The 20,276-nt window shown below is 34.6% G+C and overlaps 1 protein-coding gene across 1 annotated transcript in view; it reads left to right on the forward strand.

Moving 5' to 3' along the window:
* Positions 1–3,691: 3,691 nt before the first annotated feature.
* Positions 3,692–20,276, forward strand: part of LOC124529842 — a 31,089-nt gene continuing 14,504 nt past the window's right edge. The window contains exons 1-7 of the mRNA XM_047103765.1: positions 3,692–3,808; positions 4,552–4,734; positions 7,322–7,453; positions 10,716–10,845; positions 14,396–14,595; positions 18,812–18,938; positions 19,730–19,866. Coding sequence (XP_046959721.1) covers positions 3,692–3,808; positions 4,552–4,734; positions 7,322–7,453; positions 10,716–10,845; positions 14,396–14,595; positions 18,812–18,938; positions 19,730–19,866 — 1,026 coding nt within the window. The remainder of the gene's footprint in view (positions 3,809–4,551; positions 4,735–7,321; positions 7,454–10,715; positions 10,846–14,395; positions 14,596–18,811; positions 18,939–19,729; positions 19,867–20,276) is intronic.

Consider the following 20,276-nt stretch of genomic DNA (forward strand, 5'->3'; position numbering starts at 1 on the left):
AAGGTCATAACATTTTAGTTCCCAAAGTTAGTGGCACATTGACGATGTAAGGAATAGTTAATATTTATCACAGCGTCATTGTCTATGGGTGATGTTGACTACTTACCATCAGGTGGCCCATATGCTCGTCCGCCAACCTATACCATAAAAAAAACCTTTCTTCTAATTATGTATAAATAATGGCAATTGTTTTTTCAATAATTTTGTTACTAATTTAAATATTGTTTTCTTGATCACTTAATATTTACATAAGCCTTAAAGTAGATCTCATTATTTTTATATGTCCAAACGTCTTTCATCACACCGTCTAATAAAGATTGCTGGATATATAAATATCCCCAACAACAATAACAGCCTATAAATTCCACGGGAGGCCCCTCCCGTGGAATTTACAGGTCTCCTCTCCCTTTGAGATTTTGGCACATATTTAACCACGCTGTTCCTATGCGGGTTGGTGGAATACACGTGTGGCAGATTTTCTATGAAATTGGACAATTGACAATTAGACACATGCAGGTTATTCATGCATTATATTTATATGTCAGAAAGTTTTGTTTCTTACATCTCAAAATGTAATAAAGATTGCTGTATGTATAAATAACCCAGTTTTATTAATTTATGTAACACTGAAGGTTTCCTTACGATGCTTTTCATCGTGAATGAAAGAATGAGATTAATTATCCGAGCTTATTATACACTAGTAATATTTTTATGCTTCTGGGTCGAAATAATAACTTATGTAGTGGTATTAGTAAGGATCAAATATTAGTGCGTGAATAGTCAGAACATATTGTAACGCCACGCTATATGCAAAGCCGAGTCGAGTAGAACCAAGCCAGCCAAACTAAAGCCAAAGGCAAAGCCAAATCCAAAGCCAAAGCCAAAGCCAAGGCCAAGGCCAAGCCAAGCCAAGCCAAAGCCAAAGCCAAAATACATTAAGGGGATTTAATACCCGAACCATTCCTTACGGAACGTCATTGGCTGATTTATGCTACGCAGTCTGTTGCCGATGACAACTGTAGTAACAGAAAATAATAGAGGGACGTCGCTATAGCAACGGGCAAACAGAATATGAGAGAGTTCTTAAGAAATATAAAAGACTAATAATAAAAAAAAATATGTATAACATGGTAGTTGTTATTACATTCCGCTTCAATATACAAAGAAGAAGCATGGTTAAACGCTATACAATCACCGTTTCATCGTAGACGGATATAAGTTCCGTATTGTATAAAAATCTGTCGAAGATTAAAATGAACAGGGCTTGATAAAAGGGTTATAAAAAAATACCCTGTCTTAGTTACATATTATATACAACAACAACAAAACAACTTGTTGTTGTTGTTTGATTGTTGTAGTTTTGTTTTGTTTGATCCATGTATCAAAAACAAGCAAACTGTTAAAACATTACATGATTATTTTAAATAGATAAGCAAGCGATTTTTCTTTCAATAATATCTACTTAATCTAAACTCACGACTGGCAGAAAACAAAAGAATAACTATGATATTTTTGCGATTAATTCGAAGACTGTTTCCTTTCTATGATTGAGTATCAAAACGTATATATTACGAAAACACCAGACATGGCTCCATCTTAGCCGGTTATTGCGGGTTCAAAACAGAAATCACCACTGAATTTTCATGTGCTTAATCAGTATTTATAATTCTCAGATCTACGGTGAAGGACAGTCTTTGGTACAATTTCAATGAAAACTTCCACAAGTGTTACCGGTAACACGAATTGAACCAAAGTGGTGAAATAAGCTCCAAACCCTCCCCTCAAAGGGAGATGAATAATTCTTACAGCAATCATAACTCAACTCAACTCAAATAACTTTATTCAATATAAAAGTATTACACATTTATTGATGGTCAATTGAAAGATTATCACCGGTTCGGAAAAAAACTAACCTGAGAAGAACCGGCGAAAGAAACTCAGCGGTTTTTTTTCTTTGTCTTTTATATTATATAAACGATTTAATATGAAACGAAATAGCCAGGATGCGATCGTTTCATTCCCAAGGTGTGCTATCATAATCATAGGCTGCTTTGATAAAAAATTAACTAAAATATCGATAAAAATATCATTACGAGAAATTATTATTAATTTCTAAAAATTAAGGCTTCGTTAAATAATATAAGTTAATTGGGGTTCAATAAATGGCATTTCATATAAAATTTATGTACAAATAATGAAAATATCTTTAAAAGAGAATGTAACCTAACTTGTTTTTTATATTTTCGATATTCAGTCAAAGTAATTGGTCCGTTTCGCAAGTACACAAAGCGCTTCACTAAAGATTGTTTTTCATTAAAATTCGTCTTATTTCAAGTAATTATTATTTGCTAATACGAGCAAATTATGAATCAATTATAAAGGAATAAAAAAGTCTTTTAAAAACCATTATCTCTATTAGAAATTGAATTTTCAATGAAGTCGTGTCTTCTCTTGAAGTTTTTTGGCCAACTGATGGTGGTCCATAGAAAATTACGCTATAAGAAATATTAACAACTTCTTATGTAGTAAAACTACACACATTACATTCATTTATGTCACTATATTAATTTACCAATCGACACATATTATTTATCCGCTCATTGTATATTAATTATATCCTTTTACCGCCCACCCACGAATGTAGCTTCCTTCTGCCCTCCTCGTTCAAAATCCACCGCCTTTTGTTTTTCTCGTGCCAGGCAGTACCAGCTCGCCGCGATACACCACGAGAGGAAGTGACGGTAGTCCCACTATACGGTGTCGATAACCGAATCAATAATCATACTAATAAATGTTATTTCAATTAAGAAACCGTATTTCAAAATCAAAATCGTATCAAATATTATTATTTAAATTAAAATTATATAAGTATATTTAAAAATCACCAATGCGCCACCAACCTTGAGCTGAGATGTTATGTCCTTTATGTCTGTAGATATAATAGCTCACCCATGAATCAAACCGAAACACAACAATACTGAGCACTGTTATATGGCGGTAGAATACCCCCTACCATAAAGTATTAACTTCCTATTAATATTCTTAAAAGTCTAAGAAATTGTGTATTCTTGTTATAATAAAAAATACATTCGTAGGGCCAGATTATTGAATGCGCTGTGAAGGCAACAAACTACACAGCCTACAACAACAACAACAACAGCCTGTAAATTCCCACTGCTGGGCTAAAGGCCTCCTTAAGGTTTGGAACATATTCCACCACGCTTTTCTAATGCGGGTTGGTGGAAAACACATGTGGCAGAATTTTTATCAAATTTGTCACATGCAGGTTTCCTCACGATGTTTTCCTTCACCGCCGAGTACGAGATGAATTATAAAGACAAATTAAGCACATGAATCAGCGGTGCTTGCCTGGATTTGAACCCGCAATCATCGGTTAAGATGCACGCGTTCTAACCACTGGGCCATCTCGACACAGCCTAATTATAAAAAAATAATTAATGTTATAAATTTATTAAAAGCAATATTTAGTAATTTCGATTTATTTTTTATGTCAGTAATGTGTCTAAACGAAACTAAATGTACAAAATTCGCCTTGATTAAACGATTAAAGAGGTTTTATTTCAACATAATGACATAATTAATGTCAATGTCAAAAAGCTGATTAATATTATTAAGTAACTTGCATTAAACAATTTATTTAGTTCCGAAAAAATAGCTACTAGGTTAAAAAATGTCGAAGAAAAACGATATGACAAGACAGAGCATTCTGGTACAGTCAGCTGATCCAACCGAATGTCCGTTCCGAGAATTCAGGGATAACGAAATATCTCCAGATTCCTGGGGAATGGTTTGAGATACACTTTTTAATATTACACGACACGTTATATCTTCAATGCGGTATTCGAAATTCGTCATATTCGATTTGTCGCATACCCTGTGTTGCATATTTATCTATATTAAATTTTGCCACACAATACGTTTATAATAAGATTTCATAGAAATTACTACTACTTTGTACAAGCTCTACCACCATCAGTTATTCTACCGCCAAATACCAGTACTCAGTATTGTCGTGTTCCGGTTTTAAGGGTGAGTGACCCAGTGTAACTACAGGCACAAGGGACATGACATCTTAGTTCCCAAGGTTGGTGGCACATTGACGATGTAAGGAATTGTAATATTTCTTACAGCGTCATTGTCTATGGGTGATGGTGACCACTTACTATTAGGTGGCCCATATGCTCGTCCGACAAACTATATAATAAAAAAAATATGTAATTTATAAGGAAATTATTTTGATCAACTATTAACCTCACTATCACTGTTTATTTAAAACATAGTCTTTATGTCCACAATTATGTCAAAACTAATGAAAAATTTATCCGATTTGGATGAAGTTTCAATATTATATTAGGAATTCTTAGTTATTGCTCCAATAAATACTCTGAGTTGACTGTTATAATATGAAGTTTAGTTTTCCAAAACGTTTATCATTTTAAGACTAATATTAAATGTGTGATGTGAAGAAATATAATTCTGATGAAAGGAAAGGGCATTTCAATCGTTTCTAAGCTGGGACTTTTCTCCAAGGGTCCAGCTGCTTTCCGGGCGAGTCATTTTCTAAGCAAGACTGGAAAATCCACGTCTGATATGCTTTGGGTTGACGATCAGACCCAACCATTGCCGAAGTCAGCGAGACAGTACCTTCATGGATGGATCAGGGCTGAAGATCTCGCTATTCGACGCTGGGATGCTGAAGTTGTTGTATTCGAAGTAAGACTTCTTAAAAATGCCAAAATATTATAAAGTAACTAGCGACCCGCCCCGGCTTCGCACGGATGCTAATACTGAACATATTACAGATTTTTTTTATTTACGATATCACATTTGACGACCTCCGTGGTCGTGGTCGTAGTGTGTACACCGTTTTTCATGGGTACGCCACTCCGAGGTCCCGGGTTCGATCCCCGGCCGAGTCTATGTAGAAAATTCATTACTGTTCTATATTGTCTTGGGTCTGGGTATTTGTGGTACGGTCGTTGCTTCTGATTTTCCATAACACAAGTGCTTTGGTTACTTACATTGGAATCAGAGTATTGTATGCGATGTTGTCGAGTATTTATTTATTTACATAAGAAACTTCTAAAATTGACAGCGTTTCTTTACTATATTGTCCACGTATTATACAAAAAAATAACCTCGAATCTATCTATTAAAAAAAAAAAACGCATCAAAATCCGTTGCGTTATTTTAAAGATCTAAGTATACATAGGGTTAGAGAGCGGTAAGTGAATTTATCTTATGCTTTGTGAAGAAGTAAAAATTTAACTAAATATTTTTGCACTAATAAAGTCTAGCATCTTAAAGCTGAGTTAAAAAACTGAAAGGTGAAAAACATTGCATAAATATAAGGAGCAAAGTAAACTTATAACATCTAGTTTCCGACTTCGAAGTCACTGTCTCCCGCCTTGGCTTGGGTTTCTGATTCTATAATGAAGTCTCGAAAAGGTTTTTACATTTTCGAATATGAAATTCAAGTTTTTGTATAATATTTTTATTATTCAAATATTATTCTGTATGAAATCACGCTGGAAGTCAATTAATACGTGTTTAAGATTTGCATCTATTCTGGATACAAAAAAATATATTAAATAAGGTATAAAAAATTAATAAAATGTTCCAAAATAAAATACAGAAACATTTCATGCTTATGTGTCTAACAGATTATTTTAGGTAGAATCTAGAGAACTGTTTTCTTTGAATCACAACTGAAAACCCACGATAACTATTTTGATGGATAATGGAGCTGAGATGGCCGAGTGGTTAGAACGCGTGCATCTTAACCGATGATTGCGTGTTCAAACCCAGGCAAGCACTGTGCTTAATTTGTGTTTATAATTCATCTCGTGCTCGGCGGTGAAGAAAAACATCTGAAACCTGCATGTGTCTAATTGTCTAATTTCATCGAGATTCAGCCACATGTGCTTTCCACCAACCTGCATTGGAACAGCGTGGTGGAATATGTTCCAACCCACTGCTTAATGGGAGAGGAGGCCTTAGCCCAGCAGTGGGAAATTTACCAGGCTGTTACTTTACTTTAGTATTATATACTAGCAAGACCCCCCCTCCCTTCGCCCAAGTGCAATACTGATAGATACACTGCAGAATGTCTAACAAGAACTTAAGATGCACGCGTTCTAACCACTGGGCCATCTAAGCTCATATACAAAATATACTTGAAAGTAAATTACATTAAAACTCAGTTGGATTCAGTCAAGAGTCAGTTTGTATCAAAGAGGAAATAGGAACAAGCTAACGCAAGCGGATCGATGCTGACAGATAGCGAAATAGCGAGACTAGTAACAATCGAAGATCCGTGAAGTAACAAAAGTGGGTTCGCCCCCAGACAGCTTTTCTCGTGTTTATTTTTCTTCAACTTCATACAACAGCACATTTCGTATTCATAGGATAGACGTAAGTTCTTGTCGAGATCCGAAAGAACGGTGATAGTTACTGACGTTGGTCGATTTTAAATTTCGAGCAAAATAGGAAGGTCGCTTTTTCGTAGTTGTTACGTGAGATATAAGAAACACAAGTTACTAGCGTGAAATATAAACTTTATGTTTTACGCTATAGCGCGGTTAGCAGATGGATATGGTAAATTTTATGCCATGGGGTTTTATAAAAATATATTATCTAAGAGGAAAGATAAAAATGATCAGTAAAAAAAAAGTAACAGACTGTAAATTTCCCACTGCTGGGCTAATGGCCTCTTCTCCCATTAAGGCGAGGGCTTGGAGCATATTTCACCACGCTGTTCCAGTGCGGGTTGGTGGGATGCACATGTGGCAGAATTTCAATGAAATTAGACACATGCAGGTTTCCTCACGATGTTTTCCTTCACCACCGAGCACGAGATGAATTACAAACACAAATTAAGCATATAATTATATATATATAGTGGTGCTTGTCTGGGTTTGAACCCGAAATCATTGGTTAAGATGAACGTGTTCTAACCACTGGGCCATCTTGGCTCTCAAAAATGATTAGACAAAGTGAATATTAACCGATAATTACTAGTATAATAGTCCTCCGATCCCATCAAATACCACTAAACTAAAATGTACTTAATTTGTGTTTATTCATCGCGTGCTCGGTGGCGAAGTGAAACATCACAAAAAATCCTGCACATGGGTTCAAACCTACTCTTCAAAGGGATTGAACCCAGCTGTAGGCATATGCTTACAGTCTGCTAAATATCTTGTTTGACGAGCTATTGAAAGGCATCTAGACAAAATTTAGTGTAATTTAATTATGTTACAAGATAATATTGTGTTAAGTGTTAAAAGTTTATTTCCAGGATAATGGTAACGGTGGTAAGATGACCATCGTTGATATGCAGTTAAGTCACGCGCAGGTGCTGCTGAGGTCTTCGTTCTGCAGACGAGTCTTAAGCATATGCTACATGCTCGAACGAGTTGATGGCTTGATTGTTAGTACTTATCATATACAAATTATTTAAAAAAGTTAAAATGACGGACACTCAAAGAGTAAGCTTTTTTTCTGGTATAAGTTGGCGGACAAGCATATGGGCCACCTGATGGTAAGTGGTCGCCGTCACCCATAGCCAATGACGCTTTAAGAAATATTAACTATTCCTTACATCAATGTGCCACCAACCTTGGGAACTAAGATGTTATGTCCCTTATGCCTGTAGTTACACTGCCTCACTCACCCTTCAAACTGGAACACAACAATACGGAGTACCTACTGTTATTTGGCGGTAGAATAACTTATGAGTGGGTGGTACCTACCCAGACGGGCTTGCACAAAGCCCTACTACCAAGAGTTTCAAATTAAGTCTTTTTACATTTTACGATCTAGACGAGCATTAAATGACGATGTTCAATGTCGAGTAGTGTGTACACTGATCGTCACGGGTACGCTACTCCGAGGGCCTGGGTTCGATTCTCAGCCGAGTTGATGTAGAAAAAGTTCATTAGTTTTCTATGTTGTCTTGGGTCTGGGTGTTTGTGGTACAGTCGTTACTTCTGATTTTCCATAACACAAGTACTTTAGCTACTTACATTGGGAACAGAGTAATGTGTGTGATGTTGTCTCATATTTATTAATTTAAGTTAGCCACTAAAAAAACGAGTAAGTGGTCACCACTACTCATATGAAATATTTATCACCTTGGGAATTAGAAGATGTGTCACATATATATGTGGTTTAACCGACTCACTCACACTTGAAACTGGAACACAATATTACTATGTGTTGTTTGGTGGAATATCAAATAAGTGTGTGGTACTTGCCTGGGCTTGCCCAAAGCCTTACTTACAAGTCAAGTATTCCAGTTGCTTATTTTCCTGTATTTAATTGTATGAAAGTTTCTTATGCTTCTCAATATATATTCTCTAATGTTATGTATGCACGAAAAAATATTAATGATTTCATGAGAAAATGTGATACTCATAGCATTGGTACAAGGAACAAACACAAACTTGTTACTCCTGTTACTCGACTGCATAGTACTGAGTCAGTAACTCCTTTGTGGGGCAATGTATATGGTTTTACAACAGGATCCCAGAAAGCGTTCTAAATGCCTCTGTTGCCAAATTTAAAAATTTTTTTAAGGAACACTTGTGTGCAAAAGGTTATTATACAATTAATGAGTTTATGATCGACAGCACACCTTGGGAATGAAACGATCGCCTCCTGGCTATTTCATCTCATATTAAATTGTTTATTTATATAATACATAAGACAAACAAAAAAAAAAAAAAACTCGCTGAGTTTCTTTCGCCGGTTCTTCTCAGGTCAGGGTATTTTCTTTCCGAACCGGTGGTAGTGTTTCAATTGACCATAAATAAGAAAGTGTAATGCTTCTATATTGAATAAAGTTATTTGAGTTTGAGTTTGAGTTTGAGTTTATATGAGTAATGTATGTAATGTTGTCCAATATTTATTATTATTTTTTTATTATTATCAAATGTCTTTGTTTTCAACAGAAACCTTCGTAGACCATATACCATTAAAACAACAATTCTGTTTTGGATCGACTTTGATGTTTTTTTTTTTTTCAGTCACCACGGGAATAAAGTAGTTCACTAAAAATAATCGTTATTTTTTATCGTTCTTCCGTTCCGTTTTATCGGAGATTCTTAGTAAGGAAATAGCAATTTATCGGATTTCGCTAATTTTCTACGGATAAAGAAATCGAGCTACATTTGCATTATCGTCTATGTACAGAATCTTTCCCTAATTAATAATCTTCGTTTCACTTCATAAACCCTGCATTTTCCTTTAGCAAAATTTGTTCTACTATATAAATATTGTTCTTAATTCAAATAAAAGTTTATTTGAATAAAGAACAATATTTCATCATCAAACACAAAAACCCTGTACAGGACTTAAAGGGCCCTACCCAATGATATTCTAATAAGCAGATATGTTATATCCATACTAAACAACAGAAAAAAGTGTGCCGCGCCGGGGACCGTTTATTTTAGTTTATTTTTACATTTCGTTAAAAGTAAAAAGGATAGCTTGATAAAAACAATAAGTAAAAGGGATAACTAGATGTTTTAATTACGCAAAACGTATTACTACGTAATTATGATGTAATGTAACGTATTACTACGTAAAACGACTAAAGGCAAACGTCCCAAATAACAGTACTCAGTATTGTTGTGTTCCGGTTTGAAGGGTGAGTGAGCAAGTGTAACTACAGGCACAAGGGACATGACATCTTAGTTCCCAAGGTTGGTGGCACATTGACGATGTAAGGAATTGTAATATTTATTACAGCGTCATTGTCTTTGGGTGATGGTGACCACTTACCATCAGGTGGCCCATATGCTCGTCCGCCAACCTATACCATAAAAAAAAACTTAAGCTTAGTATAGTCATCGAGTTAACCTCCCAGTTAATATTAACTGAAAATGGATTTTAATCCTACTACTATTATAAAGGCGAAAGTTTGTATGTATGGATGTATGGATGTTTGTTACTCTTTCACGTAAAAACTACTGAATGGATTTGAATGAAACTTTACCACAATCTAGCTTATACATCAGAATAACACATAGGCTACAATTTTTGAGGTTTCTAATGTGAGGTCGTAAAAAAACACATTTTTTGCGCTTACATTGCAAACGCTGACTGAATCCTACAAGATAGATCAAAACAATGTAGTTCAGTATTGTACAACTTAAAAAGGTCTACAAAAAAGTCCGTGATGGTATATGTTTATCTCTTAGGAATAACCCACAATAACCATTTTTTATCCTTTACTTTGTACGACAAATAATGACTTATTTACGAAGCGATTTTAAGCGATTACTAGACTAGACGGGACGAACCTGAAGTCCACGCGAACGAAGTCGCAGGCAAAAGCTAGTATAATTATATTATCAGCACGTACTCTAATTACGTATTAATATGTAGGTATGTATCACTGTGATTAGATATTCCCTTTGGTAATAAATATTAACAAATTTTAGCCTGCCTATTAACTAACTGAAAGCTGATGTATTTAAGTATTTATGCATAATACACACAAACATACATAACATATTTTACACGATGATAGTGTGTTGGGCTTTGATGACGTCACAGTCAAGATTAGGGTCATTTCACAGATGACAATATTGGTTGACTAGTTGTGTTGCAAGACCAGTAACACGCAGTTGATGTGTACAAAATAAACCTGTCCTAATGGTTATGTGAACATTTTCCAATTTGTTCAGGTGGAACATCAATGGGAGAACTTCATATTCAATATGCCCCCTGAGGGTTGGAGGTCACGTTGCCACATCTATTCGCCGGGTCTCAAGCCTGGTGGCGGTGTGCAGCATCGACCGACTTTATCGAAAAATGGTAACTATTCTCTTATCTTATCCATGGTACATTTAATACATACAGTAGACGTGAACTGGCTGAAATCGTCATCTAAGAAAAAAGAGTTATGACCGTCCAAAAGACCATTCTCTCTGTCCCTTTCTATTTAATATGGTTTTATTCAATTCAAACTTTTTTAATGTTTAAATTCACTCTGGATTTTTACTATTTTTTTTCAACGTTGTCATTAAGTTGTAGTCAAAATACGTTCCTACCTAACTCGCGTGTGGTCACCGATACCTCTTAGTTTTTAAATAATAATAATATTTAAAAAATATTTCACCACAATGTTATACTAGACTTTGATATTCAAAACTAACTTTTGCACAGTCATAATACTTCTAATAATTCGAAAATTCCTTAAAATGTTTAAATCGCTGAACAGTACGTGGTCCATACATCCATACATATCCTGTGGCACCAGAGAAATTTAGTAACTCCTGCTTGTTTTTGTACCTTCTTCGCTCTTGAAGTCGACCTTCATATCAAACTGCTATCCTGCTTACTCATAACTATGAGACTGAAGAAAGAGCGAGTGGACCCATGTTATACTCATACAATAGTGAAATCCAAAATTAGCTTTTAGATTTACCGTCATAGCCGAATACTTTTGGAAGTACAATTCACACTGGTCACCGGACGACTTCTATTATATATAAAGTGTAACTTTATTTCTCAAAGCAATTTTAGTTCGCTGTTTTGTAAGACAAGTGTTTTAGTTGTTAAGGATGACATACCTTAGCGACAAAGTTTCTTCGAAAAACTGACTTCGAAGTCGTTCCGATCAGTCTCACATGTGTTTTCTTACTTAAAAGTTTTATTGCTTTCAAGTTTCTACACAAAAGCATAGCTTTTAAAATAGCACATTTTAAATTACATTACGATTTTATACATTTATATTATTAATACTTTATTCGACTCTAAATAAGAAACAGTCTGTAAGTTTCCCACTGCTGGGCTAAGGCCTCCTCTTCTTCTTCTTTTTCTATTAAGGAGAGGGTTTGGAACATATTCCACCACGCTTTTCCAATGCGAGTTACTGGAATGCATGTGTGGCAGAATTTCGATGAAATTTGATACATGCAGGTTTCCTCACGATGTTTTCCTTCACCGCCGGGCACGAGATGAATTATAAACATAAATTAAGCACATGAAGCACATTCAGCACTGCTTGCCTGGGGTTGAACTCGCAATCATCGGTTAATATGCACGCCTTCTAAGCACAGGGCCACCTCAGCTCTTTCTCTCTCTAAATAAAAAAAATATTTAAAACATATAAAACGTATATAGCGTATTAATGAATAATGCATAAATTGAAACGTTAATAATTGTTCATGGTAAGATTATTACGCGTGACGTATTTCCATACTTACTCCTACCCAAGCGAAAAGAGTTGTAAATAGGAATATTAGTAATGAATCTAATTAATTTGGAGCATTGAAATAATATACAACAATACTGTGGCGGTATAATATTTGAGTAGGCAATGAATAATAACAGACTTGCACAAGCCCTACCACCAAGTAAATAAAATAAAGCTTCTAGTGAGTCGTCAAAACAATTGTTTTCATCGAGATCAAAAAAATGAAAGCCTTACTAAAATAATGAACACTGAACATTGAACTAACATAAAGATAGATATTAATTAACCCAATATGTTCCTTGACTATGCTATAGACATTATTTTTTGTGCGTGTTTGAAAGATAAACAAATTATGACATTAAGATCTTTTTTCGTATTTTTCTTTTCTTACTGTTGCCTGGAAGACATCGCTGTCTTAGTGATAAGACCGTCTGTTGTACGTCTTTCTGGCCTGTATTTAACGTCTAAGTTAATTGGTATACGATAAATATATCTTAATCTTCCTCCAGCCCTCCAGTGTACTTCCTCCCCCCCCATGCCACCCGTTTCGCCTCTCCTTGTCCTTGCTTCGCGTACTCGCTTTATGGTTTTCAAGATCAGTTGGCGTTTATGATTATTGCTCCTTGAGCGTGAAGTTATACAACCTTAATAAACTGTCAGAAGTTAAAGTATTTTATCAAATAATAATATTGAATATATCCGATTTCTGAAGTGTTTGTTTGAACGCGCTAAGTCCAATACACTTTCTCCAGATTTATGTTAGAAAAAATTTTTTAATGAGTTTAAATTAGGTTGCGCTGGTATCACGCAGAAAGTACTTATCTGGTTGATCTAAATATTAACTAGATAGTATTATGATAAATTTGAAATGGTCAGATATTTTTGTATATTGATTTGAATATTATTTTTAAATTTACGTTTTTAAAATGAGCAGGGTAGTGTCAAGTAAGTAAAAAAAGTTAGGTTAGGTTTTTGACGGTGGTAAAATAATGTCATAATGGGGGTTGTATTGTATTACCAGTACTAAACAATAAGTAATTTTACAATTAACATGATCGTATAAATAATAATCATAAGTTTAACTTTATATTAAATGATAATTTCAAAAAGGGCGCAACGCAGATGGGTAATAGATGAATAAATTATACAAGACAAAAATTATATGAACTAGACATTGTCTTGGTTGTAGATAGAGATATTAATAATATAACTGCTGTATTGATTCGTGATAATCAAAGTTAAAAATAAATACCAAGAATTTATAATATTAATAATAATGATATTTAATACAAAGAAATCATATTCCAACATGAAAATATTTAATTTTCTGTCGTTATCGTAAATATAAGAGAACACAATTAGATAAAAGAAATATTATAATAACGTCTCAACTCGGATTTTACCCTTTGTCGACAATATTGCTTAAGAGAGCATTTTTGTAACAAATTTAGTAGGGGAATATTCGTTACTAATTAAGTAGGACTACTATCTAATATTATGTAGTATTAAAACTTTTTACATTGTTTGTAATATATGTTATACTCTGTACACCAGGGCAGAATGTATCTGTCGTTTAAAACAAAACAATAGATATTACAACATTTGGTTGATAATTACAGCGTTATTGTACCAGATTTTAGATAGTTACATATTTCTTTTAGTAAGTATTTTCTTTTGACTCGTTGAGTTTCTTTTGGTTCTTCTCAGGTCAGGGTATTTTATTTTCCGAACTGGTGGTAATGTATAATTTGGTTATCAGTAAGTTATTGAAATGTTTGTATATTGAATTAAGGAGTTTGAGTTTGAGAATATATACCCGGTATTATTAATAAAGATATTGTATAAAGACTTGCTTTCCATACGCGTCCGAAGGTACCCGGGGTAAAATAACAATATTTATTATTTCTGATATGTTTATCCTTAAGTCTATCTGCCTTTTTTTAATGAGATAGTTGGCAACTGCAACACCAGGGGGCTTGCAGAGGCGTTGCCGGCCTTTAAGAAAGGAGTACGCTCTTTTCTTGAAGGTTCCCATGTCGTATCGGTTCGGAAAAACCGCCGGCGGAAGCTGGTTCCACAAAGTGGTTGTGCGAGGCAGAAAATGTCTGAGAAATCGCGCTGTTGCGCATAACAGGTAGCTAATGACTAATAAACCGTTAATTATAGGTTGCTACCTCGTTCGTCTCTTCTACCTCGGGGCATGGCGTTGCGTATGGGTCAGCGATCAAGTGCCGGTGGATGCCACAGACTCCCCTCTACTCCCTTTTTCACCACTCATCAGCCTTACACTTGCTAAGCCAGGTGTAAAGCAATCGGCGACGGTGACTTCCAATGTAGTCCATCTCTGGCCATTATTGATTTGTAAGGTAAACTTAACACAATAATTAGCAATCGTATTATAAAATAAAAGTAAAAGTAACAGCCTTTAAATTTCCTACTGCTAGCAGTATAGATTAATGTTTATTTTTCACTAATGGCCTCCTCTCCCATTAAGGAGAGGGCTTGAAAAATATTCCACCACGCTGTTCCATTGCGGGTTGGTGGACTGCACATGTGGCAGAATTTCAATGAAATTAGACACATGCAGGTTTTCTTACGATGTTTTCCATCACCGCCGAGCACGAGATGAATTATAAACACAAACTAAGCACATATATAGTGGTGCTTGCCTGGGTTTGAACCTGAAATCATCGGTTAAGATGCACGCGTTCTAACCACTGGGCCATCTCGGCTCTCTTTTCGCGTGTTATAATAAATCGTAAATATATTCAATCGTATTATAATATTTTTATATTTGTATAGAAAAATTAAATAGGTACAAGTAGGTGCTAACATAATCCAGATGGGATATGAAATGACGTACAAATGGCTGTATTTCAAGATTTGAACTTTGGCTTTAAATATATATTTTTTATGTTATAGGTTTGTGGACGAGTATATGGTCCACCTGTTGATAAGTGATCAACACCGCATATAGACATTGGCACTATTAGAAGTATTAACCATTCCTTACATAGCCAATGCGCCACCAGCCTTAGGAACTAACATGTTACCTCCCTTGTGCATGTAGTTACACTGGCTCACGCACCATTCAAACCGGAACACAACAATATTAAGCACTCTTGTTTGTGAGTAGAATATCTGATGAGTGCATGGTACCTACCCAGACGGGCTTGCACAAAGCCCTACCACCAAGTAAATTCTATACTTAGATTATTTAAATCTGTTAATTAATGTTCTTATTTCGGTGCCGTTGGCTGAAAGATGAACATCTAACGTGTGTTTAATATCAGCTGTTATCTCTATTCCTTCAACTTTAACAGTCTTTTACGTGACTGTTACCGGGGAGTGATTTTGAAATATTAATAACTCTTGGAGTCACGGTGGTATTGAATTCGTGCTGAGATTATTTTCCTGATAAGTTCAATATCTTTCATTGGATCGATCTGCGGGGCTATTTGTTGCGGCATAGTAAATGTTGCTATCAAATATTTATTGATTGACAAATGTCGCAGTCGATAAATCAGTAATCATCATCATCAACCTCCTTCCCTTGTCCCAAGTCTATTTGGTCTTCTCCTTCCGTACTTCTCTGTCGGACATCATCTTACAAGTAGCATTATTTCCAACCATATCATCTCTCACACGATCCAGCCATCGTTTCTTTGGTCGTCCTCTACTTCTATATCCATCCACATCCCTGCTCAAGAACTTCCTTACAACACGGTCCTCATTCCTCCTCATAACATGTCCATACCATGACAGTCGTTTCCATATAGCTTCTCGGTTACCAGCGTTATTTTCAAACTTCCATTAATCAGTATTATGGAGTAATATGCTGCTGTATAGATTCATATTACTAATTTATATTTTTCGCAAAACATATTTGATAGTATCAGTTGCTGTTCTATAATGTAATCGCACCACAGGTATCTGAAACCCGAAATTATCTGCAACTTTTGCTAAATTAAATTAACCAACCAGTTATTAATATTATAGTTACAAAGTCACCTTATTCTTAATAAAGTTATTGTGACAGTAAATTTTTGCCATTTTAGACTTCAATCAAAAAATCAAAATCGAAGTACACCTTATTCAGGTAGCCTTTTACAAGCACTTTGCATCATCATTTAACAACTATATTAATTAAAGCTCAAATCGGGAAGTAGATTCTTTAAGTAAGTAAATTCAAGAAAGAAGAAGAACCGGCAATAAACTCAGTAGTTACTCTTTTCCAACAATTTAAAAATATAGTCATGTTATTTAAATACAATTATATGTATATGTATGTAACATATCTAGCCTGGAAGTTAGCTAGTATTAATTCCGCGCTTTTTTATCGTCTCTACAATTTTGTCTTGAATGATATGAAACGCGAAATATTTATTATTGTCTACCAACAAACAGATACAAATTTTGTCAAAGTTTTATAGAAACACATTAAATACCATCGCAAGTATAAAAGGACGTAAGTCACTACTATTGCTATTGACTTGAACCGTTTCAAAACCCTCGACATTTCCCAAACCAGCCTACTTCGTGATAATCTGTCGTTGCAACAATATCATTCAGCGGTTTACAAATTCCGAATATTAACAATATCCATAAAATTATCATGAAATCGAGCTTCAGTTACACAAGCGTTACCCGTTACTTGTTACATTATTTACGTAACTAAGAACAAACGCACATGAAAGGTGTTTGCTAATTTTTTTGTGATTTTTTTTAAACTCAAATATTCCACACGTTGAATTTCTACATGAAAAATGAACTGTTTTTATCGTTGGTAATTGGTGAAAAGTTGATAGTGTGGATTCGCCCTAAGACCGTTTATAGCGATACTTTCCCAATGCAAATTCCTAAATACCGCAAAACAGTTACTTAGATTTATGACTGGTAACGAACTGAGACCGATTCCTATTATAATAAAAGATCACTGTTCCTTGTAATATCGTTGATATAGAGATCCTAGAAATGATTTTATTATAAAACTAGTTGTCGTCGATGACTTCACTCACGTTTCATGGAGATGATTGTCACGTGTTAGGCAAAAAATAGCCTATGTCCTTCTTTGGAGTTCAAGTTTGCTTCATAGCTAATTTCATCAAATTGGATTCATTGATTTGGTAGTGAAAGAACAGACAGACAGACAGAGATACTTTCAAATTTATAATATTAATATAGGTTATGTTTTGTTTAATTTAAATAAGGAATACGTTGTGTGAAAAACAATTATGAAGGTTTTACTTTAGTAAAAACTACCCGCAGCATAAAAACAAATAAAAAAATTTAAGTTAGGTACACAATAATTCTAGGTACATATTACATAATCAAATTTACATAATAAGAAAGGTCAGTGCACTTGAAATTGTGGATAAGTATTTTCATGAATAAGATTTTTTGCAATTCCAGCTATTGAATTAGCTACTGAATGTGCGAATAGTAACTTACATAATGATAAACAGCTCCGTAGCTTAAAATAGAATATAAAGTTATTATAGTAGAATCATAAAATATGATCGTCTTTTGTAACGAGTGTGTTATTCTCACATAATGTAAGAAATGAATCAATTTATTGATTCTATTATGAAATATAACATATACATAAATAAAAATTTTAACAAAAAGAAAAACCGACTTCAAACAAATCACTAATTTAAAACAAATGAATTTGCACTAAAAATTAATAAAATAATTGCGTATTCAACATATTTTTTAGAGTCCTCCTAAGTAAAATGAAATGAAAAATATTAGACCACTTAAAAGTCGATTTATATAACGTAGTTATAGTCATTGTTATATTTGGAGCCGTTGTCAGTCAAGAAAATGCGTTTTCATATGGATACCATTATCAGAACTGGACTAAATTAAAACTTAAACTTAGACTTAATTGAGACCACACGGGAAGCAAAAAATATCAAAATCGGTCCACCCAGTAAAGAGTTATGAGGTGACGAACATAAAAAAAATACAGACGAATTGATAACCTCCTCCTTTTTGAAAATACAAATGAGTCGAAATGGCCCAGTGGTCAGAAAGCGTGTATATTAACCGATGATTGCGGGTTCAAACCCAAACCAGCACCACTCAATATTCATATGCTTAAATTGTGTTTATAATTCATCTCGTGCTTGACGGTGAAGGAAAACATCGTGAGACAACCTGCATGTTTCTTATTTCATAGAAATTCTGCTACATGTATATTCCACTAACTCGCATTGGAACAGCTTGGTGGAAGATGTTCCGAATCTTCTTCGGGATAGAAGGCCTTAGCCCAGCAGTGAGAAATTTACAGGCTTTTCTTGTTGTTTGTTGTTGTAAATACAAATACCGCTCTCATTTACAAAAAGTTTATGTTAGTATAAAAATATTCGCATTATAATCATTAATCAATTTTTATCTCAGCTGTTGAACTAAGAAAGTTATGACACAAAGTAAAAATTTATTCAAGCATTGTCCGAAAACTGTTTTATTATTTTGGACTGAATGTAAAAAGCATTTCCATTCCATTTAACTCGAGTGCCTGTTTTCATAAAACATTCGTGGCGCGTGAATGTTTAATTGCTAATCAAAATTGAACAGGCGCTGTTAAAACTGGCTGCGCCTGACATGAATTCTGACGATACCGACTGTGAAGATGAATTGATGCTGGATTTTGATATACTACACTCCCTAACCGGTTCGGTGGACTTGACTTATAAAATTTCAGGTGAGATTTATTCTACTCATTAATTATAATGTTTAGGTATTTTGAGGAATAATTTAATATAGAAATACGAAATCGTGTACCCATATAATATTTAAATATATTTCTCATGCATGTACTCCCATAAATCTGCGTAACATTAAGTTTAGAGTTCACTCTTTGCGTAAATGTGGTCTAGACAAAGATTCCTTACCCCATATACTGTTCTCCTGCTCCAAACTCATTCATCCTATATACGACGTTCTCCCTCCTAAAGTCCCTCGACCTATTAATGTTGAATGTTTGTCAATGTTTTTGTTTAAAATTAAATTGAGCCTGTAAACGTACCGATCAATCTCTATGCCATTTTGGCACCAACAAAAGCCAAAAAAAATCTTCCTGTTGTATATGACTGACTAATAACATAAGTTTACATACTTATCAATTTATGATATGTTATGCATATTCTCGACTCTTAGAATCGAGATGGCCCAGTGGTTAGAACGCGTGCATCTTAACCAATGATTGCGGGTTCAAACCCAGGCAAGCACCGCTGTTTCATGTGCTTAATTTGTATATAATTCATCTTGTGCTCAGCGGTGAAGGAAAACATCGTGAGGAAACCTGCGTGTGACAAATTTCATAGAAATTCTGCCACATGTGTATTCCACACCCGCATTGGAACAGCGTGGTGGAATATGTTCCAAACCTTCTCCTCAAAGGGAGAGGAGGCCTTTAGCCCAGCAGTGGGAATTTACAGGCTGTTGTTGTTGTTGTTGTTGTATGCATATTATGTTTTTTGCTTTTATTCCTAGATCCTGAAAAACTGTGGGAAATTTTAATATCAGAGGTACCAGTGTTCACGTGGGACGACGATGATGATACTCTTACAAGCACAGTCAAGTCTAAGAATACGAAGAAACCCACCACAAAGGAAATGACAGTTGTTAGGGTAACATTTTATTAGTTAGTATAAGAGCCAGCAAATAAACTATCGCTGAATATTGGTTTATAACAAAAGGAAATGGTGGTTACTACACCATTCGACAACACTGCACTGAATTGCCTTACAACAACGATATCTTAAAAATAATAACAACTAAATCTTAATAAATAAATTCTTAATAGATTTTTAAGCACATCAAAAAACATAATAGGCACCATTAAGTTATATGATGTGCTTAGATATCTATTATGAAACCTTAAATGTAAGTTCTATGACCCTAGGTCACTGCAACTCCTTGACTAACAATACCAAAATAATAAATATACTTTATTCAAGTAACCGTTTACAAGTCATTTTACAGACTGTTAAGTTATACCGTCAATAGGTCAGAATGTAGATTATACCGAAAACAATCA

This window comes from Vanessa cardui, chromosome 5 (assembly GCF_905220365.1).
Source record: "Vanessa cardui chromosome 5, ilVanCard2.1, whole genome shotgun sequence".
In the NCBI taxonomy this organism is placed as follows: domain Eukaryota; kingdom Metazoa; phylum Arthropoda; class Insecta; order Lepidoptera; family Nymphalidae; genus Vanessa; species Vanessa cardui.